At 40.9% G+C, this 26,600-nt stretch overlaps 1 protein-coding gene across 1 annotated transcript in view; it reads right to left on the bottom strand.

The window, feature by feature from the left end:
• LOC131668432 (Krueppel-like factor 7) overlaps positions 1–26,600 on the bottom strand; it is a 298,845-nt gene that overhangs the window by 133,380 nt on the left and 138,865 nt on the right. The window contains exon 4 of the mRNA XM_058942603.1: positions 22,605–22,827. Within this exon, the coding sequence (XP_058798586.1) occupies positions 22,605–22,827 (223 nt within the window). The remainder of the gene's footprint in view (positions 1–22,604; positions 22,828–26,600) is intronic.

Raw genomic sequence — 26,600 nt, 5'->3', positions numbered from 1 at the left:
GACGTACGTGCCGAAATGCGTATCTATTAGCCGCGAACTCCTCTTAGGGTGCGCGCGCAACACCGTTGATGGGTTTTATTACCATACAGAAGGAAGAGAATGCCGAGGATTGACTTTTCGATGTGCGTAAAAGGTGTGTGCGCTCGGGCGCAAGCACGATTCGTAATTTTAACTCGAGTTAAATTAAGGCGAGACGACTTCACCGATAGAATTATGATAAGCAAATAGAATAATTCTTTTTAGATGTGGATGCGAATTGTCAAAACGATTACCGATAGTTGAAACTCATTAACACATTACCATGAAATTCTAAGGGCGAAAAATAAATTGACAGGAAGGGAGGTGAGACAACTAATTAACCTCGGAATTTTAGTAACGACGTGCCTGGAAGTATATGTAAATTTGTTTGAACTTACCAAACACGTAACAGATAAAACAACACGCATCAATTAAAATCATATGGTGTTACTTTTCAAACCTTTGACAGGAAAAAAATTCTTCTTGAGTCAAACCTATAAAAAAACTAAAACCTTGAATCGCAACCAGTAAATTGGTTTGAAAGCCGTTTATAGCAATTATTTTCTTCCTTTTTTTCATATTAGCCATACAGTCAAGGAGGCGGTTGGTGTAACCGGCAACTGCTATATCCCTCGAGATTTTTCACGCTACGCATATATCGAGTGACAAGCTGTCTAGCCGAAAATGGCGAGGTTCATAAGAAAAATCCTTGAGGATAGATGGAAAACATGAGCACGTGCTTCATACTCCATATGGTTATAATCATTACGATCAGACGAAATGTGATAATTAGTGGCAATTGATGGGATTTTATAAGTATTTTATAAGTTGATTGCATTTCATTAAATGTGAATGTAAGATATGTGACTTTTGGGGAATGTGTGAAAAGTGTTGATCGTGTTATGGAAATTTCGAACTATTTCAGATTTTCATGTAAAAATTGTCGACGACGCAGTTGGCGCTTGTTTGAAATTGTACGTGGTCAAGTTACGGCTACCATACCACGAGGGGCGGCGAAATTGAGAATGAATCGCGAGCCATCGCTACGATTTCGAACGGACGATTGTCTTTGGGAGAGAAGATGCGAGAAAGTAATATCGAGGAGAGAGAAAGTCAGCGACCGTGTAGATGCGAGCCGGGTACGTGTGTTCCTGCGGGGTGCGCAACATCCTCGGCGTGAACCCATCGTCCGCGCGATTAGACTCGGCGAGGCAGCTGAATAAGACCGAGTCAAGAGATTGTTACGTGAGTGCTACACTACGGGCGGAAGGCTCGCCGAGTCACCTGCTGCAGTGATTTCAAGGCAACGGTTATCGGCAGGCATCATCGTGCTCGCGGGGCTAAGGGGGCGAGAGACCAGGGAAGTTTGACTCTAGATGGAAAGGCGCCTAAGAATAAGTTATATTTTTGCGTTTGCGAGGCGCTAGCTCGTCTACTAATGTTCCAGTAAAATCGAAAACTTGCCGCTAAACTCAAGACACGACTTGCACATCTCAGTCAGAGCTTTCCTCTAAGTCTCTCGGCGTCTACCTGTCGCGCTTTCTCTAAAAGCCTTCCCTATTAAAATAAAATAACGATTTGCAAATAACAACAACTCTCAGTCAATATCCCCGCTCGCAGTCGAAATTCCTAAATATAGATAAGAATCGTCGTATGTTCGAAGCTACATAGGTCTGTGTATCGGCATCTTCTCGCCGCGCACGAGGTTAAGCCGCACCGGTGGATCGACGCAAGTGACACACACACGCGCGCGCGCTCGCGGTATATATGTACGAAGTAAGTCGATCCGTCCTCCGACCATGCAAATACATACGTATGTACATACACTGTGCGCGCGCGGAGCCGCTTGCGGACTTACGATCTTATCTGAGCGCGCGCGAGAAAATCGCTGGCGAGCCACGAGGAGAGAAACGACGACGACCATCCGATCCAAAGAAACATCGCCGGTGTGGGAATATAGGACGCGCGAAGTGCAACGGAAAGCTTTTTCGAAAATTGTTCTCGAGGCAGTTTTGACGGGGCAGCAGACGGATGCTCCGGAAAGATACGATCGCAAGCGTGCCTCGCTCTCAATCTGCGAGAGTCATACATTAGCGGTGCGCCGGAGGATCGTTTTGAATTTGATGATTTTCTCAATGAAATAGTACACCGTGCGACTGCTCGCGCACTGAGCAGTAATTCAAGAACAGTCCAGTCGGCAGCATCGGCCTTTCTACTATCTTCTGGCTGCCGCAGCCAAGTGAATAAAGTCAGGATGAATCGGAAAAAAAAAAGAAAAAAACAAACAAACGAGAAAATAGCTACTTCGACGTAGATGGAAATAAGTAGACACACAGCGATATATATCGGAGGAAACTTACATAAAATGCGCGGTTGCATCGGCAAGTAATAGAGCGTAATTAGCCTATGTGACGTTTGTGAGTAGTGCCAAGAAGGATCAAGTCGTCGGAAAACCGCGTACAGCAGCTTCGAATTAGGGTCAATGAAATGGAAGAGAGATAAGATATATTTTGCTTTTCGCATCGAATGATTTTTCGTTCCGAAGGCTATATAACTATCTTTGCATATCAAAGTGCTCGTGAGTATTTTTAATCTTGTGAGAAGCTCCCTGAAACGCGCAAATGGCTCAAGTGCGAGGTATAAGGATTATTACTTTTACTCCTGATAGTTAAAATTGCTTGGGAACTCAAATCGCGTAATTACGGAAACGATCATCAGAAAATATAGAGAAAACGAAACGCGTCTTGTGATGTGAAATTGGATAATCTCTATTTCAGTACACCAAAGTGTCACGGTGTGCTGACTTGAAAATAGCAAAGTTATAAGAAAGACGTTGATGATGTTGCATATATGTTTTGATGGTAAATATCACTGTTTCTAGGTTTTATGCTGAACGTAATTTACATGTACGTTCATCAGATTTTGAACTTAATCAGTTATTTACAAATGAGATGCTTTTGAATGCAACGACATTTAAGTAAACCGTTCTCTTGAGCGCGACAGAACAAAAAACACCACACGTGAAAAAAAAAATTATCATTCCTCAGCGAACCGCATTCTCGGGCAGCACAGCCCCAAAAAGAAAAGGAAACAATCGACGTCACAATTCATGCCGTCCCGTGAGTGCATAGCACGCAGCGTACGAGTAGGTGAGCGACCTTCGACCCGGGTGGGGTCCCCGCGAAAGGAAGCAATAGAGAAGAAGATGCAATATACATACATATACCTATAGAGTTGTATACTCTCACGCGCGACTCTCGCGCGCGCGCGAACGCGAGGATAGGTTCACCAAGGGGCAACGGCCCTCTCCTCTCAACCTCTTCTTCTTCGTTTTTGCCTCATGCGCGCGCCGGTTTCGAAGAGTTATATAATGCCTAAATGTATACTCGCGTGCGAACATTTCAATTTGCCGAATGAACGAGCGCGTAATTGCCAAGCGACGTATTTGCAAAAATGAAAATTGGTTCGGTAGTCTGCGCGTGTTTCGGATAGGCGCGCAGAGGTCGCGCGCTACGTGCAGCGTTCGACCTCCACCTGCATGCAATTTTGCGCTGGAAGGAATGCAGCTGCGGATTTTTCACGAGAGGATATTCGCCAATTAAATAGGCGGTGGCTCGCCTCGCTCTCTCGCGTGATGCGTTCGATCGTGATTCCGATCGGACGCCGAAAGCTATTCATTTTCTTTTGACTTTTTATTCTTTTTTTTTCCTTTCGTTTCGGTCGATGTACCCATAATTTTTCTTTTCGTGTTCGTTTCTTTTTCTTTTTCTTTTGTTGTTTGGCTATCGGTATAAATTCAATTCTTCAAAAACTAATTTTGCGATACCCACTACGAGCGAATAGTGTTGCGTCTGATTCAAAGAGATCTCTCGAATCAAGAAAGTTTTTTAGAAAAAAAAATCTTACACATTTCGTAAAAGTTTTTCTTAAAAACGTAACAACACTACGAAATCATTCTTCTCACGAGAAAATTCTAGCCGTCGATAAAACGAAAAAATACCAAGATGAAAAAAGTCCTCATGTATTTGTTTTCGCGCGCAGGTGTGTATGTCCGTTCATCGTCATACACACGAGACACATCGACTCCTGCATTTCTGCCTGGCTACTACTATACGTTTTCTATCAGAAATCTGCAGCAGACATACGGAAAATGCTCAGCCATTGTAATCTTGATAAAACGGCGAAAAACATTGTCGCCGCGCGCGCTCGCTGTCATTTGCGTAATAACGAGCCTCGTTTATCGTCGGTAAAGATGCAGCTCGGCTATTCTCTCTCTGCGTGCGTCCGTAGATGAGAGTGAGATTGGCTGCTCGTTTTTTTTTTCGTCGTAGCGGTACTTTAGTCTAAGACTTTATTGTCATTTGCTGGTTTCGTATAATAAGTGTGATTTGCCGGTTGTCGGCGCGTGATCGCTTCGAGTTGTTTCGAGCAATCAGATTTGGATAATGCACGGATCGTATGGTTTGCGTTTGAGGCTGAGTTCTGAGTTTGTTCGAAAATCTGAAATTGCAAATCGTATATTTTTCTCGATCGCGTGGCCTGTATTTCAACCGAAAAAAAAAAGAAATAGGCAAAGAATGAAAAAAGCCCGAATACGACATTGTATAGAGTAGCTGTTTGAAAAATCCTCGCAAAGGCGCACCACTCGACTCAATGGCAATCATAACCAGCTGTCGTAATTGTAGATTCGTTGCGCTGCCAATAAAGGTTATTCACAAGTGATTACTCCTGTTTCTCCATTAGTCCGCGCAGGTGCGCGCAAGGAAATTAGAACTGCGAGAAATGTGCATTTGCACGTACGGCCGCAAATTGAATAGAAGTCCTCGGATGCGCGTGCTCAACAGCGATCGAATGTCACGGCGAATAATTGACGGCAGAATAATGCGTCGGGTAGAATTTTCACGCCCGTTGCGCGGCACTCGGTGCGCGTGCGTTTGCGCTCGTTACGCAAAACCAAGTTCCGCGGGCGATTGCGAAACGAGTCCATCTAGCCACATCGAGTAAAAATCAGCAGGTAGTGGCGAATCGAGAAAGGATTGATGATCGAGAGAGTTTTGATTATTTCGACTTTTTTTTTTCTTCTTTTTTTCGAGATGTAGATCGATGGTCTAGATTTTTGATCGATCACTAGAGCGTTGCGCAAGCGCGCGGGCATTGCATTTTTCGCTCTCGCCGCGCGCCGCTCTCTAAGTAGATTAAACCTACAGTTTCGTCATTCGCGAGAGCAAATTAGAATTTGATTAAGGGTAGATAATTACGGAACTTCTTTCATCAGGTTTCGCTAAGTATCGTAATACATCATGAAAAAGTTCGAATAATAGCACGTGTCCTGGCTAACATGTATCTTTGCGATCTATTAGTGCGAATATATATATTTTTTTCTTCGCGGAGAATAAACCACCTAATAAAGTCAAAGCTTACGGGCAAGAGTTAGTTCCCAACGAACCTTTAAATTTACGCGGCGCGCGAAACGCGAATCGCATCAGATCATCGATAAGATACGGCTGTGCAAGCAGCGATACGAGAGCAGAGCAAAGGTAATGCGAAAAAACGAAGCCAGCGCACATATGGGCCAGCTGCTCCTCTGATGCGCTTTTGGTGTTTCTATGGAAGGCACGGAACGGAAAGTCTTTCGGACCTTTTCTTTTCTCTTGCAAGTGCCGTTTCTTAATGGGAGGATCATTTTTCTACTGGCGAACAAATGTGATGTAAAGTTCAGAGATTGATTTTCAACTGAGATGAGCAAAAATATGGATTTATAGATTTATGAATAGAAAATTTATACATATAGAATTCTGCCAGAGAGACGTATATGGCAGGGTAACCAAAACTTCGATAAAAATTTGACTCCGAGTTAATTTCAAACTCGACCATAGGAATGTCAATATCCATAGGAATAGATGGCTGAAGGAATATTGCAAGGGTGTTAACATGGAATTTTACAAAGACATCATCCATATATGTACGTATGCTCAATATACGTGTATCATTTCAAGTTTCAACGTGTAAGAACGTGACGATTTCAACGTTCAAATTGATTAATCAGTTTGAAAATCCATAAAACGTAAAATAGATCGTCGATCGCGTTAATAGCATACACTCTCGCCGATTTAATAACCCCCCAGCGCACACATGATCGATAAAGCCGTAAGTTACACAGTGTTTACGAATATAATGCCATATCACACCATTAAACCACGTAGCGCGCGCCAATATGAAAACAAGAAGGACACGCGCGTAATAAAACAGCTCTGCCGCGCGCGGTAGTCGATCGGTATAAAAGATATAGAAGAATATGAAAGAAAGCAAGAAGAGATAGAGATAGGGGCGAGAGAGAAGAGGTAGTTCCGGTTTGGCTTGTTTTTCCGTGGCCTGTGGCATATACACACACACGCACACACATAGAAACAAGCACACACACACGCACACACACACACATATGCACACACGTACTCAGTGACTACTGTATGGCTGATCATACGGTAGCTCTCTTTCTCTCTCTTCTGATAATCACCGGCTATTTATTGAATGACTTTGGCATAATGGATGATTTAATTACCAGCTTGATGTCATCGTTATTCAACGTTGCCTAATTGTTGACACATATATGATTGTTGTTACGTTATGTGGATAAGTTTAAAGTTTTCGTTTATGTATAGTTTTGATTGTAGCTGTCAGTTAGTGAGGCGAGTTAATTTTAGTGAATATTACTTTAAGATGTATTTTCATTTACTTACTCTACTTAAACCATCAGATTTAGCACCATTATTTAATGCAGTATAATAAATGTATAATATTAGAACACGTAAATACGAATTCATATTAGACGATTCAATGCAAGTTAATGTTAAGTTTATATACTGCAATAAGGAATCCTTTATTTATTAGGATTCATACGAAATGATACTATCTGCTGATAAAATTGGACGAGATAATAATGAGAAAATTTGTTCTATCATGATATAACGAGAAATTACTATGAAAAAACAAACGATCAGAAATGCAGAAATACTTTTTTTATTTTCAAAAAAATTATCTAGTTTCGAAATTTCGTTACGTGAATACGACTTCACAAAAATTCTATTTTATAAATATCCGATCAAGAAACACTGCGCTTTCAGTTGTCAGTTAAAATGTACCCCATCTATACCAATGCAAAATCACTCGGAATTCATACAGGGTAATTATTTTTTCAATATAACACATTTCTTATGAAACAAATTCATAACTTTCGTATAACGAAGACAGATGTGAAAACCTTACTTTCCTAAATTTTGCTATTTTTCTAACATTGATGCACGAAAAAACTAGTTACAAACAGATTTAAAAGTAATACACTTACAAAAAGAAAGCAGTCCATTTCTTTCAAAAAACGTACAGAACTAGTATTACCAATAAAAATCAAACGCCTCATCGCCACGGAAAACAAATTCTCCACCATCCCTCTTAATGTCATTTCTGACACCAAAAACTCGTATTACACTATCACCTCACGGTCATCTCATACAAGCAGGCAAACAAACAACAACAAAAAAGTCATGCAATCTATAGGCGTCGCTTGAACATACCGAAAAAAAAAGTTTGCATAGTCGGCTGCCGGCGACAGAGCAAGGCACAATCGGATCAAGATAAGCTACTGAAGGATTTTTCGTCGATAATACAGCCCAGTCGTGTCGCATTAACGAATGCAGCGTATCCAGGAAACGTCAAGCGCGCGCATAGAAGAGTGAGAGAGAGGGAGGGGGGTCGCTTGAGTTTGCATAGTGTAAAGCCAGTCATACGGACCTCGCCTGTTGCCTATATACGTGTGTATCTGTGTGTAAGGACCCCGTGCAAAGAGAATTCCACCGATGCAAATTCGCGGAGCGACTATCGCCGCCGGATCGTAAGCTTCCTTATATCTATCGTCTCTCTCTCTCTCTCTCTCTCTCTCTCTCTCTCCCTCTCTCTTTCTCCTCGACCCAGGGATTCTCTCCGATCTTTGTTAGTTTTTTTTATTTTTTTTTATCTCCATGCCACTGCTGGCTCCCATCTTCCGCGCTTACCTGCAATTTTTTTTTACTCGTCGTAGAGCTTCGAGGACTCTTAGGACCCAAATTTAATTTTTACATTGTTTTTAAAGTTATTTTTGTATGATATAAGAAGTTATGCTTCTATATTTTACTAGAATTGGAGTATGTTTGTTGAGTAAGCACGTTGAGGTTCACCACAAATATTGCAATAATGCTTGTCAAAAAAATAAATAATAATAATAATAACTGTATAGCGCTTATAATAATACTTTAATGTGTATATATACCTACTCCAGGTGATTTTGGACTTGCAATGAAAATCAAGTATGACTTCAAAATTATCTCCCTCGATCGCACAACTTTTATCAGTTTCGTTAACAAGGCGTTAGATGGCTTTTTGCAACATTAAACAAATAATAATTTTTATTATTCGAAGTTATCATCTCCATATTATAAATAGTTCTTTAAAATTAATTTTTCAACATTTCGAAATGTGTCAGAAAAAAACAAAAAAAACTAACTCCACTACTTTCTTCTGATTATGTTTCGCCGGTACCTTGTCCAGCTCTTTCAGATCATATGCGAACATAATACGAACCATCGGCGAAACGTAACAAGGTGAAATTGGCAAAGAAAACTTGATATTTGTTTTTATCTGGAATAATCCAACTTAAAAAATAATTAATTTTAAAAAAGCAATGATTTTGCCATTGTGAATCTTTAACTTTAACTTGATTTACACTGATTAAACTTAATTTTTAATCCTCAACTTTTGTGCAGCTCTAGTGTTATATAATAATTTTAATTAGAATAGAAAGTGATCTTGAACAATATCTGTTATGTCAAATATTTGAAATGATAAATTCATTTTTATTATAGAAAATAAAAATTATTCCACTTTTTCTTACATTGATTTTCATTCAGAACTTTCTCAACGAAGTCATTGACATTTCAATCTTTCATATCGCGATTCATTTGTAGATCACTCTAAAAAGCTTTCATTCTTAATCGAACAACAAATCATCACCTTCCTAGTTTTCACACCGTTACATTTTAACGACCATCCTCAAGATTCACCGTTTTACAATCCATTCGAAATCATATTTGAAAAAAGGAGGACAAAAAAGCAGAAATTCCAGGATGAAAATCACATTTCCCAAATCATCGCACTTAATTTCAGTAAAGAGACGCGAGCCATCGCTCATCCAGACACATGCGCACGCAGAACAAATGATTGACAGCAACCGTCCGCGAAAAGACTTGCACGTGTATGCGCTCAGGTACGAATGGTTTGGCGGGCGCGCGCGAAAGCGAGCATTAAAACCGTTTCGCGCTATGAATGTCCAAGTGAGTTACGACGGCGCGTAACGCATCATCGCCGCCTGCTCTTACGCTTTGTCATTTCTTTTTTGCGACGAGGTAGAGAGGGAAAATGAGAGCAGTTCTTGTTTTGATTCTTTAATTTGTCTGCAATTTTTCTCATGCTACAGACGATTGAGTTTAGAAGTAATTGTCATTGAATAGAAGTGCTCTAACGAACAATTCTTATCACTAATTTGTCTAAATTTTATTAGTTTACAATGAAAATTAATAACTAGGGATTTGGCAAGTTATTAATTGACAGTCTGTTCATGTTATAAACTCAAATTAAAATCAAATAGAAAACAAGTACACGGGATGATACGGTTTCTATTTATTCTTTTAACTAGCGTCCAAGTGGCAACTTTAGATAAGCAATAGTATTGACATCGTAACTCTAATTTTATCGATTGACTGTAAACCCTATCTACGATATTTCGCTAAAATGTATTAATTTTAGAGAATGTAGGTAAATATTGCAAAATAATGAGTTTGCTTTATAATTAGGCTTAACTATAAAAATTGTTTGAAATATTAAAAGCATGAAGCGTATTTTCAGTGTTAATAATAAAAAATCAAAAAATTAATTTCGTGCTCGTTTCGTCAAAATATGATAAATTATTTTCTGATTGTCAGCTCATTTATAATTTTAAATCGAGCCAAAAAAAATAGAAAAAAAATGTTTATTTGAAAAAAATGTGTCCTTATATCCTTAGACCCTAAAAACAAAGCTAATAATAAAACTAAATAACAAATATAAACGGTCTATCGTTTACATTCTGATAAAAATGTCCTGACAGTGTGTAGTCTCTCGGGCATCACAATCTCAGCAGCGCTTTGTTCTCAACTTCCACGAGTCGAGTAATCCTTCGAGAATACAGGATTGTTTTTCGCGCTGATTTCTCGTATCCGCGCTATATCCCACACCAGGCTTTACAGTTTTATGCTCGCATGGACACAATTCTTTAACGATGAAAAGCAATCACGCGTATCTGAGTTTATAGTTCTGAGGGCAAGTTCATCCAATTTGTTTATAACCCCTTGCAGTTGACCATAAATCTTCGTATACACGGAGATCTATTAAAGTTTTATATCAAGAGACCAAGTTGCCGTTGCACTCTTTGTAGCTGACAAGTTTTTTTAGTGTACGTCGTTAGGAGAATCTATTCGCAAGACATGTCACCATGATTTATAACCAAGTTTCTACAATTTTTCAATATTTTACGAGCAGCAAATATTCTTCACGAATCACCATAAAAATACAGAAATCTATAAATATCACAGTCATTGCATCTCGCGCAAAGTAGTATTCTATTTTTATAATCACTGCACTTTTACTCGTGAGTCATTACTACGATTGTCGGGAGTATAATGTGACTCATTGTCTTGGTAGCTTGGAATGCGCGCCACGATCGTGATTTTTAGACGCAATGCACTACACGTATGCACAAATCTGTACAGAGCTACACACAATTCACCCATTGTGCACGCGCTTTACAATCGAAACTAGTTCATGGACCCAACAGTCGCTATGACGTATACATATAAAGCCTCGCCCGAAGGTTACACACTTTGCAGACTATGATTGTGCGTTTTGAGATTCGCCGAAAACCAAGAGTGCGAACGTTTTGCGTATATCGTCGCAACCTTGCTTGGCAGCATAACAACGCTGCGAATTCCTTGGATTCTCAGCGCCCAATGAACTCCGAATTGATAACGCGTTCCGAATACCTCGCTCGCGAGCATTATAACACAACCGGCGGCCGAACATAGCGCCGCTGCTGCTTGTTTTACACGCAATTAACCAGTGCTCCAGCTGCCTTAATTAACACCTTAACAGAGCTACTCGTGTGTTTTAGCATTTTAGCACGTCGCTTAGTAATTTCTTTTCCCGGATATATTTAAGTGCTCTGGTTATGTGTAGATTTCATAAGGGAGTTCGTGCCAGTTACTCTGATCGATATCAGTCGGATAATTATAATACCTTTGAAGCTTCAATTTTAAAGAAATTTTTACGTTTAATTTCAATTCGTACATTTGAAAAACTAAGCGACTCTTATACATCCCAATCTCTCGTCTAGAATTCCTCCAGAAATTGCGTAACATTACGACGAACCAAAAGAAAAATATGGTCGTACGCCAAGATTCTAAAAGAAGAATGGAGAAAACTCTCCAAAAGTATTAAGACGGGCCGAGCTGCGAGAGGATCGAGTAGCGCCCATGCCGCCAGTCGTTCTTTCCGTTTTTATTCTCGCGCGAGCCACTCGGTGTGGCGTGCCTATCTTCTATGGGAAATCTAAAGTTTGAAGCTCCTCTCTATCGCGCGCGCGCGCGCCACACGGACAACGAGCAGAATGAGCTACTCGCGCATCGCAATTTAATCGCGCAAGTGTGGCTCGTTGCTACTATTGGGGATATACATTGAGACCGTTATGTTCCAGTGAAAATCGGCGGTTTGCTTCAGTGGGGAGCTTTCGATCGTGCTAATTGTACGCGATAAAAACTTACCGGTGCCGATGGCTTTGGGATCAAAATTAATTTCCTGTCATTTTGTTCTATTGAATTTTGAAAATTGTGCGACGAGAATGTATCACAATAAGCAAATTTAGAACGTTAAAATTGTCTAAGAATTAACTATTTATCGATTGGTTTATTTTAAGAAGTGTTCAAACAATGAATTCAAGGTTAGCTTGGAGTATTATTGGCTTTAAAAATCTGTAAACCGTTTTTGCCAAGGAATTGCTAATTAGGAATTTTTAAGTATTTTATGAATTGATTGAAACTTTCTGGAAATTTAGAGTTAAAGATTGTAGAGTATCGCTGCAACGAACTTCTCTCCGATCTCAATATCGGAATATCTTCAATGGTTCCTGCTTACACAGTCATTATGTTGAGATAGCAATGTTTAAATAAGATTATTTATCACTACCCACGGATCTTCGTCGCTTAGTCAGTTGCTTGCTTTACAGAAAACTAATATAAATAATTCGATACATCTTCATCTAAAATATTTGCTAAATATTTGAAACACATGTATCGAATGTATAATAATATTCCGAAAAATTGAGCGCAAAACTCCCCGAAAAATGCGAAACTCGTTACTGTGAGAAATCTTAAAACTAGGCGTTCAAAGTCTCAAATCATCGAAGGCCAATCAGCATTCTGCGCAAATGTAGGACAGGTTCCACGCGCGCTCATCTCCCGCGGCTTTCGCCCCTGACCGCGCGGCGCGAGCGCACGGTGAGAAACAAGAGCCCGCGGAGTCTCTCTTTCTCTCTCGCGGGGCATGGAATCCGCGAAATGATTTTTCCAATGTGCTCCTCAACGGCGGCAGGTGCTTCGCGCGCGTCATTCTTTTCGGCGCGTTTATCGTTTATAAATCAAGGGTGAAAGAGTGGAAGAAGGATTTACGAGTTTTAATGCCACGCCTTGACCTTCGCTTTGCGATCTCATAGCCGCATGTGGATCATGGTTTTCTCGATTGACTCAACGCGTACACACACGCGCGCACTCGACGATCAATTAAAAGAACCGTTGAGATTCAATGCCGCGAGTGAGTCCGCGTTTAAATCTAGATTTTAACGATCTGATTGCCTTTTTTCCTTCTTCTTTCTTTATCTTTACGGCAAAAATTTACAAATATCCTACAAGGCCTATTGAACAGAGTTATCGGCATCGTATGATACATTGTATTACATATATACAAATGTTTCTTGTTATTTCTAACTTTCAATTTGATTATGAAAATTTATACGACGGTAAGGCGATTTGTTGAATTTAATTATCTTTATACAATATCGATAATAATTAGCTGTTAAGTTTGCAAACTGCGTCCTCGCTGTCTCAACTCCCGAACTACCTTCCCAACAGCATTGCCCGCAAAAGGAAAAAAAAACAGAAGAATTACATCGCAAGCACGGCAAGGCCGAGCAATTAATCAATGACTCATCCACAGAAACGTTGTGCATTGTCCGTTTGCAGAAGAAGAAGGATAGAAGGAAGGGAGACGAAGAATAAGAAGAAGAAAAAGAGGAAAACCGGTCGAGCAGCATCCCACGACGAAGCAAAGAAGGAGGGAACAACAATCAGAGCTGTGCACTTAGCCACCTAACCGGTAGATAAAGACCGCATCCTACGGATATATCTGGAAAAGAGCAGCACCTTCTCTGCTATCCCACGTGTGTATGTGTGTTGCGCTGGGCTTTAGCTGGGTGGGGGCGTGCGATAGTTCAAGTCGTGAGCACAAGGCCCCGCCCGACACGAAGCGCTGACCCTTTGCGCGCATCTCCGGTTCCGTTCTCTCTCTCTCTCTCTCTCTCTCTCCTGCACTCGCACACTTCTCTTTTCTCTGTGGGAATGTGTTTTGACGTCCCACTGTAAACTTGTCCTCGTACTAATTGCAATTGCCTTTGCTCTCGAAAGGAGATTGAGAGACCTTGATTTAAGAATTCAATATGTACAATAGAAATGGCGTGATATGAAGGAGAGCAAAGCCAGGATCACTATATTACTATCCTACAATAATCACTTGGCAGCTGCTGTTGCTGCTGCCTGCTGCACCTTCGTCTCAAGGGCATTTTCTATCTCACTTCTTCCTCGTGTAGGTATATACGAGGAGGAAGGACTCTTTCTCTCTCGCGTGTGATAAGTGTGGGAAGGGCAGGTTGCATAATGTTATGCAAGCCACCGTAAAGACCGTTGAACCTTAGATGCACAGCCGTGTAATAAAAGGTCAATTCTGGTGGCAGCTATACATCGTCCCGTTCTCGATTCTTGACGTGTACACCCACAATCGATATCAATCGAAATCAAAGTATGCTAATCATTACTGACGAACAGCAAAGTAGAAGGAGAGAGAGGAAATTTAGTAGTAGGAAGAAAGTCCAATTTCGTTCCCACGATTAGGCGTATCGGTTCACTAACCTTCTCTCTCTCTCTCTCTCTCTCTCTCTCTCTCTCTCTCTCTCTCTCTCTCTCTCTCTCTCTCTCTCTCTCTCTCTCTCTCTCTCTCTCTCTGCGCTTAGCTTGCGCTGTTCGCCGTGTAAATCGGCCGGCGCGATCGACAAACGGGGGAGTGAGAGCGAACGAGAGAAGCTTGTCGGGGAGCTTGTCAAAATTCAATCGGACAAGGCTCAGGTCATAGGGCTTCTTCTTCTACTTCTTCTCACGTTCTACCCCTTCTATAAAGCGATTAGTACGAAGCTTAATTACCGTTAGGAGTATGTCGACTATCGATATACAACGCACCGGACATTTATATAATTCTCTTTGACTTTTGATGATTATACGATCCATGTTGTTGTTGCAACTAATATCTTGCATGCGTGCGAAAAGTATCAATAGTTGTTTTTTCGAAGGTATCATTGATTATTAGCTACATGAAAATAACTCACTACTGCGTACTGTATTAAGATTTTTTATAGATGCCATCGAATTCTTCAGTTTGGAAAAGTGCACTGTCACGTATGCTTTCTGCATTAGAACGAACTTTCATTATTAAAGTAAAATTTTATTGAGCCGATGAAGGAAGTTTCCTGGAAATAATTTATTTTGATAAACATTTTTTTCTTGAAATTCAGAATCTTTTCTTGATAATAAAAATATATTGAACTTAAAATTATTTTGATAATGCAGAATTTAAATACAGCTATTTCTGTAGAGTGATTAGCATAAATTCATAATTTTCATTTAAAAGTATTTCCTGTTTTCGGTATTTATTAACCATTAACTAATTTAGATTTCTTGAATCGCACGTTCGACAAAAAAAAGCAAGCAAACGAGCAACAAACAAAAAAAAAAGGCAATCGCACAAACAAAGCTAAGCTTCGAGAGTCGATATGCTCTCGTACGAATATGATTTCTAACGAAGGTATTAGAAGTTCCCGCGAAACGCGGCGAAGAAAACGCTTTGCATGTGCTTGCGCCTCTAACGAGCTGTGAGCGGTGGCGCCTTAATTACTTTGGTCTATAGCTGAGGCTTTAAAGCGGGTAGCTTCCGTCGTGCAGCAGCGCCCGACGCTTTGTTTTCTACGCCGGCATCAAAGCTCTTCTCTCTCGTGCATGGCATTAATTATGCGCGCAAGTGGCGCTTCGATAATGACACCCAACCACTACACTCGCACGCGCTATTTACGTATGCGGGCCGTCAATTAAAAATGTTTTAAATCGTTGCTCTCTGTTTTCATCTTTAAATAGCAATTTAAATGTTTTTGTCGGATTATTAATGATAAGTTCATTACTTAAGAGATTTTTTTTACCATTTATGTAGTTGATCGGACGAATTCTTGCTATATCTGTTGACGGAAATGGTGAAGAACTGAAGAAAGACAAAAAATATCACGGCGAATAAAGAAATCGTATGCATTAATATCCATCAGAGTTACCTGTGATTTGAAGAACCCATAAAATCATTCAAACGCACGAATCGAAGGTATAATCGACGTAAAAATCAATAAACTTTATTAGATTGATTATATAAACACTTGTCAAAGTTAGACACTTTACTAGCAATAATTAACTGCTAAATTCAACTCCATATTGAATATTCAACAAACATACAATTTTTATTTATTCGCACTGTCTGCTGTGCGAGATTGCTAAACGATGGAAAAATGTAAGATATCTCGTAAAACTCTAAATACAAAATACATCAAGATACGTAAAAGTCCGTCCAGAATGGCTATTCAATGTAATCATTTAAATATCCAGAAAATAAAGCAAAAATCCATTCCACTCTACATGAGCTTGTATCAAATCCGATCGCGAGTCTCTCCGTAGCTCCTTTGTGAAATTTTGACGAACGGCCAAAATAGCCGACGTTCCTAAACGTCGCTGGCTGGACGAGTTGCATTTCAGTGTTCTCGTTCTCTCTCACTCTCTCTCTCTGAACTCGGCTGGAAACCGATAAATCCACAGAGATTCCTCTGATTAGTAGCCGCGGCAGCGCTCTGCTCACCAACGAAATCCCGCTTGGACGGAAGGATTCCAGGCGCGCGCACTCGGAAGGAAGGAGATATCACAACTACGCGAAGCCGATTTCGTGTCCCCTCTCTTTTCGGAATCCACGAGCATTTCGTGCCCGAGACTGCTCGAATGATCGATGCGCTTTCTTTCGGCGGAATGCGCCGCTTTGCGGTTACGGTCAGGCGGCGGAGATATGCCGAAAGCCAGAGAGACTCATGCAAAAATGCAGCAGATGACGACGACGCGATGCCACTGCCCCGCGTGAATTGCGAAACGCGAGATTTTGAGGTGATCGAGAAGTGCATCGAGGAATGTGAGCTTGAAAAGGGGAGCAGTGGATTTCATTTCTCCATTTCTTTTCTTATTCGTTTTGTTTATAACGAAAATGAAAACGCCTATAAATGTTACCGCGGTTTGTTCGCGTTAACAATGAATTGATGTATCATCGCTATTTTTCTTGCCTAACGATATAGCATTCACATTGCCATCAAAGTTGACAACTATCCAATAAAAAAAATCACTAATCATTGTGCAATTCAAGCAAAGAGCTATATAAATTACTATAGTTTCGCAAGGAAAACGAAATAAAAGAAAAGCATATATGAAAAGAATAGAAAATAAGATTTAGAAATAAACCGTGAATAGACCAAAGGCAGTAGGTTTCTCACAACATTCCAATAGTAATCACCTCGGTAATGGAGATAAGAGAGCGCTAGTAGCGCGCTTCTTTAAGCTCCTCTCGGCGCATTGAGGAGACATACGCGCGGCCTTATAGCTGCGCGCAACAATGAAAATTAATCAATTAAAGGACGATCTCACACGAAGCTCTGCGCCTTTTCAGGTTGCAGTAGCAAAAGCGCGCGCAGCTCATTAATCAGTCGCTTCTGCTTTGGCACAAAAGGCCGCGCATTCGCAACCATATGCCTGCCTGCGCGTGTGTATTTGCGGTGTATCTCCATGGGGCAATTGAATCGAATCGCGGCAGCAGTAGCGTTAATTCCTTGTCGCACCTACCTTGGGCAAAATGCCATTACGCGTCTGACTTTATAACGCCACCCACGGGCATCTTTGATTATTAGCTGCTGACTGTACAAGTGACAGGCAGGGTTGAAGTAACGGTCGCGGAGCTGGCAATTTCAAAGGATTTTCTTTTCCCAAGTGAGCGCGAACCACTGGACAGAGTACGAATCTATATTTATGAAACGTGCTAAGTTTTTTCCGCGATGCATAACGCGAAAAATATATTTCACGCGCGCATCCTTTTCAAGCATATTTTTCCTCGCATAAGTTTTTCCTTTCAAGGCCAACGCACAAGTAAAAGAAATAGCATAAGAAATCTTGACAAACGAGTAACTGGCCGAACGATCAATGCTTTAATCGTTAACCGTCCACAACCACAACAATCGTCAGTCGAGCCGTTCGCACTACACTACAGACTCTTGTCCGAAGATTTATTAATCCTTCAGCGAAGAAATGCAGACGTGCGTGCAACCTTTTGTACCTTGACGATTTACATGCCATCATCATTACAAGTCTTCCTTGCATATACTCACTTCGCAATATACGGTGGTGTCTGGCTGAAGTGAAAAAACGGAAGCAAAGCCGTTCGCCCCCCCCCCCCCCCCCCCCCCAAGAGGATAAATCATTCCCGTCGCGTTAACAAATTACCCGAGTCTCTCTCGCTCGGTAATATCCTCCGCTGACAATGAGAGCGCGCCGAACGATCGTAAGACAAGTAGCCGCGAGCGGCGGAACGACGCGCAACCTGCGCGGAGATAAGTATCGCCACACCCGACATCGCAGGAGCCGATGCCGCATCGCGCTTCCGATTGTGCGACTCGTCGGCGGTGGTTCTCCGGCCTCTCTGCGCGCGACGACGCAGGCTCGTCAACCGATAGAAACAATGGGCGTTACGGCAGCGAATCGCTAAGTAAAGCGCCGTATTCCCGACTTCTGCGCGAGCCAAGCAAAAACGGAGCGAGGCAAAAAGATCGCGCGCGCCAGGCTCCCCGTTAATACGGTTACGCATTATCTAGATTGCTGGCCGGCGGCGGCGGCTCCCGACACAACGCCGCGTAATTAATCAGAGACAATCAAAGCTCGCTCGCGCTCTGGGAGCTGGCGCGCCGACCGACTCCCAACGCTTTCATCGTCTTCTTTCGCTGCTTCTGCTGCCGTTCTGCCGGCGCGCGCACGTGCTCCTTGTCTTCATTTTCATTCTTGCCGCGCTACACATGATGTACACCTCACCTCCCCCCTCTCTCAACCCCTGCGCGCGCGCACGATGTGCCTTTTGCTGCTGGTATGATCTGTCGAGTTTTACTTTTTTTCGGGTCGTTATCAGTGCAGTTTCTGTTGGTTTACATGGGCGAATTTGGTAAATGATTTTTTGGGCTTTTGGATTTACGCAATCGCGCAAACGATCTCAGTCGACGAAACGATATGCTTCGGTTTTTTTAAATATTTGGTGCGTATAATAAGGGTGGTAAATTATACGTGTACTTTCAAGTAAATTTGTCAACTTGCATTCTGACATCATCCCATTACTATAAACATAATTTTTATTTTGAACCTTAATTTAATAAGTAGCTGATAATAGCCAATAAGCGCGACGATATTTTTATTCAAATATATCGTACACTTTCCCAAACAGCAGATCCAGAAGAATGTAGTACACACTTGTAATCCCATATTTTTCACACCTTCCGCAAACAAAGCTCACTTACTCTTCCAATAAAAAAGAAAGTGGTATAGCCTTCCTCTCTCCCGGGCTTATTAAGTGACGAATCGCGCTCGTTAATTTCCGAGGCGTAAAGCCTAAATCGCGTGCCCCTACCAATTAACGAGAGCAGCACACGTACGTGCGCGCTTTATGCATGCCTGCCGCTGTAGCAAGCCCGCACATCTCTGCTGCCGCGCCGTGGTGCTGAAAGAAGCCGGGATTATTTATATGCGCGCACGACTTCACTTCCGCGATCTCTCTGATGCGCCTTTTTCTCTCGCTCTAAACCGTTTTTAATATGCGCACTCCGGCTATACGCCACCACTTCCACGCCTCCTTCTTGCAAGACCTATTGTGGAAAGGTTGAACTGCATTGAACCTGATGATATTTCGCGGGTTACCGATTATATGTATCGTCATAACTATACACAAAATTTCATTGATAATGACGCAAATATGACAAGTCAATCAAGTCTTATCTCTCGAGGCAACTTTTTTTTTCTTCAACCTCGGCAGGTATTGCAAATTAGCAGCTAAAAAAGTGCCCGAGGAAAAAAAAACCACGCACACCTTTTTAAATTATGTTTCGCAAGTAATCTACATGAGCACTACTATACTGCAGTGTATTTAGATACAAAATTAAGATACGCTCCTGCGGAAGGCCAAAGGATAAAAAAAAGAAGAAGCGTGATACAGCGAGTTTCTTTTTCACTAGTTTGAGTATACGTGAAATTTAATTGTTAGACAAGTCAATCATGAGCACGCATTAAAGAAATTAATCAAAGCTTAATGAAGTTACTGTGCAATTCAATCATTTTGTTAAGCTTCGAATGCTTTATGCTTATCAGTTGCGATCGGAATCAGAAAAGGTTGGAGTTCGAAAATTATTCTGAAGATTTTATGTGGAGGCAACGTGCGATCGAGAAGTTCTCCTTGAAAATTTTTCGACAGTAATTCAAAGCATAAATCGCTCGTGGCAAAAAAAAAAGGCAACTCAAATAGTACATATCCCAGACAATTATCGTCACAGGAGAATCGTATTTTTTTTTCATCTATGACAACCTCATGCAAAGCAGATAGAAAGTCTACGGCAGAACGCCTAGCCGGTAATTTAATTTCTATACAATCACCATGCCTAATGAACAACGAACGGCAGCGAGCACGTGTGCGATTTATAAAAGCCTACTTGAATGCCAAAAGCCGCTCGATCATCGGCGCTAAATACGGCAAGAAATTCCAAGCTAAAATAAATAAAAAAAGACACACCGTATAACCGTTTATAGCGAAACACAATCGCGACTTTTCACTTGTCTATGGGAGATGAGAAAAGATGTTGTCTTGCTAATTTAAATCGTGATGTAATGGATTTTTATGCGTAGGTAATCAGAACGTGAGTTGTCAAAAGTCTCTATTTACGGTGTGAAATTTAATGAGATATCGGGTTGACTAATGGAATTATAATCTATTCTATTGATTCTATATTGGAATTTCCATTCGTAGCGTTTGACAAATTATAGTATAGAAAGAAATATTCTGAGCATAAGCTTTCAGGCAATTTTTCATGTCCGAATAGAGCATCAGCGTCGAGGAACTTTAGCGAACCGTAACAGTTCCGGTGTAAAAATGCAAATACCTGCGCAGCTGCCTGCGACAACGACAACGACGACGACGGTGTCGTCGTCGTAAATTAGTAACAGACGAGGTGCAAATTGGCCAATTCATCCTTCTCTTTTCATCGTCGTCGCACGCGGTCAATTAACGCATTCGCACACAATGAGCAGTAATCGGTTGCGATTTAGGTTTTGCAACATATATGATGCGCGCTCCACTTGCCACATTCGTGAAAGTAGTTTTTAGCTCGCTCGTCGATCATCAATTACACGATCATATCCTCCGGCGAGAAGAGAGAGAAAGAGAGAGAAAAAATTCGTCTTACGCGATCATTCAAAAGTGACGTTCTTGAACTTTGAAAGGCGCACGTCTTCCTAAATGGATCCCAAAATGAGGATCATTAGGGAACTCGCGCGAAGAACGTGCGAGCAATCAATTTTCGTTGAGTAACGAAAATTTCGTGAGCGCGCACGTGTACACGAGACTTCTTTTGGAAAAAAGGACCGACAAAAACAAGGTTTTTCTCAATGAGTCATTTATGACCGAAACTTATAAAAATTATCATTGCGAAATTTATCTATTTCAGTCTGACTAAATCCGTCTATTACTACTTAGAATGTCGTTTTTTTTTACACGGACAATGTCCATGGGAGAGCAAGAACCTTAAAAGGCGCCGCCAATCTTGTTGAACAAGAACTGACTTGCGCTGGAGAGCGCAAAGTTATAGAAACGCTTTTTGAGGTTATTTTTGCTCACCTTACACGCTTGAATTCATCGATTTTTCATGCTATCATTAGCTCGTCCAAACACAGCCCCGTGCCTGTATATACTTTGATATTGAATTTTCATCGGAATGATACGAGAGTTTGAAGAGGTCGACTAGCCAATATATGATTTCATGCGGTTGAGTTCGAGAGAGCTGAGTAACAACGCGGAAATGAGTGCGTTAAGCCTGAGTAAATGAAACATCTTGGAATATATATCGACGGCTTATACGCTCGCCAAGCTCGCTGCGTTCGAATTATATTGCCGATTTAGCATTCCCTTTTCGTTTGATTTTTCTTCTTTCCGCTGCAGACCACTTGTAATTGGTTAGCGTTAATGTTTCAAAGTATCACGATGAGAGCGACGGTATTGCATAAGTGGGCGCGTGATAATACAATGAGACTAGAAAGTAAAATCGTCGTCGTTTACTCAAAATAGCCCGCATCATTCAAACTGTTACGCGTAGACAATCGGTATGCGCACTTCGCTGAAACAATAATATTTCACCTCTATTGTTCGCACGCGCGCGACGTGAAAAAAGAAAGACGGAAGTCTGCTCGCGGAAGGGGGAAAAAAGCTCGATGTGCGAAACCATATATGCAAAGGCAAGATGTGCAAATGTGAGTGCGCATTAAGGAGAGTCGCGCGTTGCTCTCGTGTGTATTCTCCAAGTTATAGTTGTGAGTCCTGTGATGCGTTCCAAGCCAACGGTTATCTTTGAATTTTCCCATTCTACCGCTGTCAAGTCCAAATTATTTTTCATGGATAATTTACTTATCACGTGTAAAGACTTTTCGCTTAATTAACGGTGTGCTACTTGCTATTGGTAAATTTGTTGCCTTATACAGGTGAAAAATTTATGTTTTTGCGATACTATAATAATTAAAACTTTGCTTGGAAATATTTGAGTACTTGCTTTCTACGATCAATATGCTAACCAAAAAAATTCATCTGTAAAAATTTATTCCTACCGTAATAACATAACGTTCATCAAATTTTTGTAGTCATTTAAGAACATTTAAATGCACATTGACAGCTGTTACGAGAAACATTTTGCCAAAGCCAAATATCATTGTATTATATTTTTCCCGTTCAAGGCATCGATAATAAAAAGTTAGCGTTGCAAATAAAGCGAGAAGAAAACGAGGACCGACCTGTAGAGACGCAGATCGATGGTGGAAGAGATTGGCTGATTGTAGTCCTCGCGCTGCCTGTCGTCGTGGTCATAGGTTGAGCGGCGGTGGCAGGTGAGCCTGGCTTACGTACAGCGGCCGCAGCGGCTATTATCGCCGCGGGACTGTAACGTGGCACCTGTAACACCACCGGCGTTTTCACCGATAAATCCACAGGCTCCAACTGCACCGGCGGCCCTGCCGCCTGAAATCAAAACAATGCAAAAGACATTAATTACGAGCACTTGACGGTAGATGCTGCGAGTTTACAGTTACTGATAAGTCTCATTGAAATTGGCTTGTGAATTGCGTATCATCAACCCCCTTAAACACGACTTGCCCAAACATTGCTACCTTGGAAAAATAACATATAATCACCTTGCTATAATTTATTTTCTTTATTTAGTACGATCAAACACGACATAAATCTGTACAATACAATCGATTCACTAAATCCCCAAAGCAACACATGGACTTGCTAACAGTGTTTGATTGAATCAGCCAATAAACAACATTAGGCTATACGTATATAAACACAATCGTCGCTGTTTAGCAGCTAATCACCATGAAATTTGTATAAAAGCGTAAATCAAATCTGCAGGCATCGAATCCGCAGCAGCAAGCAGAGACAATCGGCCAATAATAACAAGCCTCGTATAACTTGTGCGCGCACTCGGGCGTGTTGTGTGCAGCTCTTCTCTGCGCTCAGAACAAACACACAAATAAAATACAGATAAGCCACCCAAACAAACAACCCACGCGTACCTTTTGCGTCGCACCGTTAGTTCGCACTTTTTTTTTTTTTATGAGAGACTCATTTTCCGCTGCGGCTACCGGGGGACGCAAGTGGGCGAATCCTACCGACAACGAGCGATTGTTTCCCCGCGTGAGAGAGATTCGCGAATCTGCTTGTCATAAAGCAACACCTCGAGATACGTACATTTATTTGAATTTATTGTCGACGATACTTGCTTTATCTTATCGACTTAGGTATCTTGGGCCTACGGGGTTGTAAACAAAATTAACGTCGCTGTTGCGTTTCTTCTCATCGCTACTTCACTTCTCCCAGTGTTCAGGAAGTGTAGAGATTTACACGTGGGAAAACATCGAAAATCGTGTCGAATATCTGGAATGCTGGACGCCAGATGTCGTTTGTCATCATTTTTTTTCCCAGTAAACAAGTTTTATCGCTTTTGAAAGGTCGACGAAATGATTTTTAATTGCAAGTAAAGTTTACGTTCAATAAGATTAATAACTTTTTTTTATTAGTTAATTGGCTTCTATTTACAACAGCGATAATTTCGGCATTCGAAAAATAATTATAAATTAAAGTTAATATTAAGTCAAAAACACAACTCGTCATAAAAAAGCCAATTCTTCTTAAATAAAAGAACGTCTTAAAAATGAAAAGCTAGAAATACGTTTTTTTTTTCGCGCAATGAAGCAATTTGCTCAACCATCGTGGAGTAAAGTGAATCGTGTCAACATCAAAGAGGCCTCGCCGTCGTCGCGGAAAAGTGCTGACAGGGTGTGTATACGCTAGACTTCGCAGTGCCGTGTGCACAGCACCCACACACGCACACACACATGTAGATGTATATAGAAATAAAACGGACCGTCGGCGTGGTTAATGCGTAATAGGCCTATCTTCGTAATAACTCGCGGTTTGCGTTTTCTCTGCACTCCGCCGCCGATGATTTCCGCGCCGCTGTGAGGAAAAAAGAGCCGAGCATCTTCATTCGTTTCTATAAACCGAGAGGAAGAGTGACAAGTTGCACCGTTTCGAGTTATTTTTCTTGCAGACAAGAGAAAAAGGTAAATTATTTCATTTACCTCCTCTCGCCGTTAATTAGCGCAACAGCGCGGCAGCAGGCCGAGGCTTTTATTTTCTCTCAACAAAAGTCTCAGGTGAAACACGAAACCTGTGAAAGATACAGTCGCGAGAAAATAAGAGCAACAAAAGGACTCGCACGCGGGATAAAATGCAGCTGTAAAAAAATAAATACTTTTTTCTGGAGGAAGCAGTAACGGTTAAATAAGTAACCTTCTCTTTTTTCGTAATGAGGCGAGTTCGATTTACGTCATAAATATCGAGTTGTAATTGAGTCATCCTCTCTGTTATTTTTTTCATGCACCTGACGTAGCTTGTGCGCGACGGGACCAGGCATTTTAATTGGCTCGAAGTACATACAGTGACCCGCCGTAAAGTCCTGATTATTGTTGTTTAAATCTTTCCGCGAGAATGATTGATGAAATGATTTGTATTTGGTACAAGTTACCTGTTGGGTATTGCGTTAAGGAAAACATTTTCAGGGTGAGTGAGTTGGCGAATGGTCGGAGTTGTGTCATTGATATGCAAGAAATATCGGTCAGAGACAAAAGTTTACGCGTCACGTAGAATATTAAAGGCTGCAGATTTCATTTACCGTAGGCCACAGAAATACTTTTAGGATCACCCGATACGCGCACTCTATCGTTAGCATACGTGAGATCATATTTAAATAACGCGCATATTAAAAACGGAATTTCGCACATTTCCATGCTCGCATGAAAATTACAAACGATTACATTATAATCCAACACTTGAAAAATTAGCATCTTAAGCGACTTTCTCGCGAGCAGAAAAAATGCGCGATACAATAACATTAGCATTAATTTGGAGCTTCATAAATATCCGAAAATTAAGTGTTGGACGAGAGCAGTTGTTAACATCTTGCAAAGGATCGTAAAAATTTCGAACTGTCGAGTATGTACAACGTTATTATATATCGATGCTGAGTAGCTTCTGTGACTATAAAGAAGGGCAAAGCCCTCCAAAAATAAGCGTACGAGCATTTTATCGTTGAGACGTGATCAATACATTCAATCGGATCTTATACACGGTGGTGGTGCATACGCTGTCTCTTTTTTCGAGTAAAATGTGTAGTAGTTAGTTAGTTATAAGAAATCTTTAAATTTCGTAGCGATGAACTCCATTTTGAACGCTGTGCTGTTTATATTAAAAAATGGCAAACATTTGAAACTTAACGTTTGATAATTAAATTTATGATCAAGTAGTTTACACAAATTAACTCAAATCGAAAGCCAAGCCGATTTAACTATTTTGTGGCACTTTGAGTAATCACCGGCGACATCCATTAGGAAAAAAAAAAGATAAGAATCCAAAGCACATTTTATTTGTCAATTAAGAAATCTAGGCAACACGATATAAAAGGCGCGAAAATAGCACGTGACTACTAAATGGAAATCCCGTTAACAGAGGCGATTGCGCCAATAATTCAGTCGAAAGTTATATTAGTCCGGTTTTTTCAAATACCGCACACATAGCTGAATTGAGATGTCGCAGCTCTTGACTACGAAACGGGAAAAGCGCAAAGTGCTGGAGTTACGAGGCGTACGTGCTAAATGCAAAGTGTCCATGATAGGAAAAGAAAATGTTTTCAAGATACGTACGTGCCGCTGAAAAGTTGTCCCGATAAAATTCGATAAAATCATTACGAACAGGCTAATTCGTTGAATTTAACGGGGTTGTGCAATTTATCGGGATACCATGCAACTTTGTATATCTTTCCTAATGGAGTAATTTTCCGTGCGAGGTTTATTGATATGATGATGATTTATGCAATTCCAATTGGCAATCGTTATATTCGAAAGTAATAGTGAAATGTAGAAAGCGAACCACCAAATCTACTGGTATGATCTATGCTCATACAATATGTGCAGAATGCACATATTGTTTTCGAAAATGTCTATGAGTCGTACTTTTGTGATGCACTAGAAAATAGAAGTCTCAATTGTCCTTTACTTTGTGCTTCGGTTGGAGAGCCAATAATTTTTTTTGATCAATCGGAAACAGCAAGAATGAAAGCTTATAAAAATTTAGATACAAATCTAGATATAAATTGTCCCCACTAATTTTCATCCGTCATCGTAATACCAGCACTCCCATTTCAAAACTTCCAAGATACACGAACCCCT

The sequence above is a fragment of the Phymastichus coffea genome, unplaced genomic scaffold (assembly GCF_024137745.1).
Source record: "Phymastichus coffea isolate CEN01 unplaced genomic scaffold, Cenicafe_Pcof_1.1 PCOF00077, whole genome shotgun sequence".
NCBI lineage: Eukaryota > Metazoa > Arthropoda > Insecta > Hymenoptera > Eulophidae > Phymastichus > Phymastichus coffea.
Note: the sequence above shows the minus strand (reverse complement) of the source record. Positions and strands in the feature narration are given on the sequence as shown.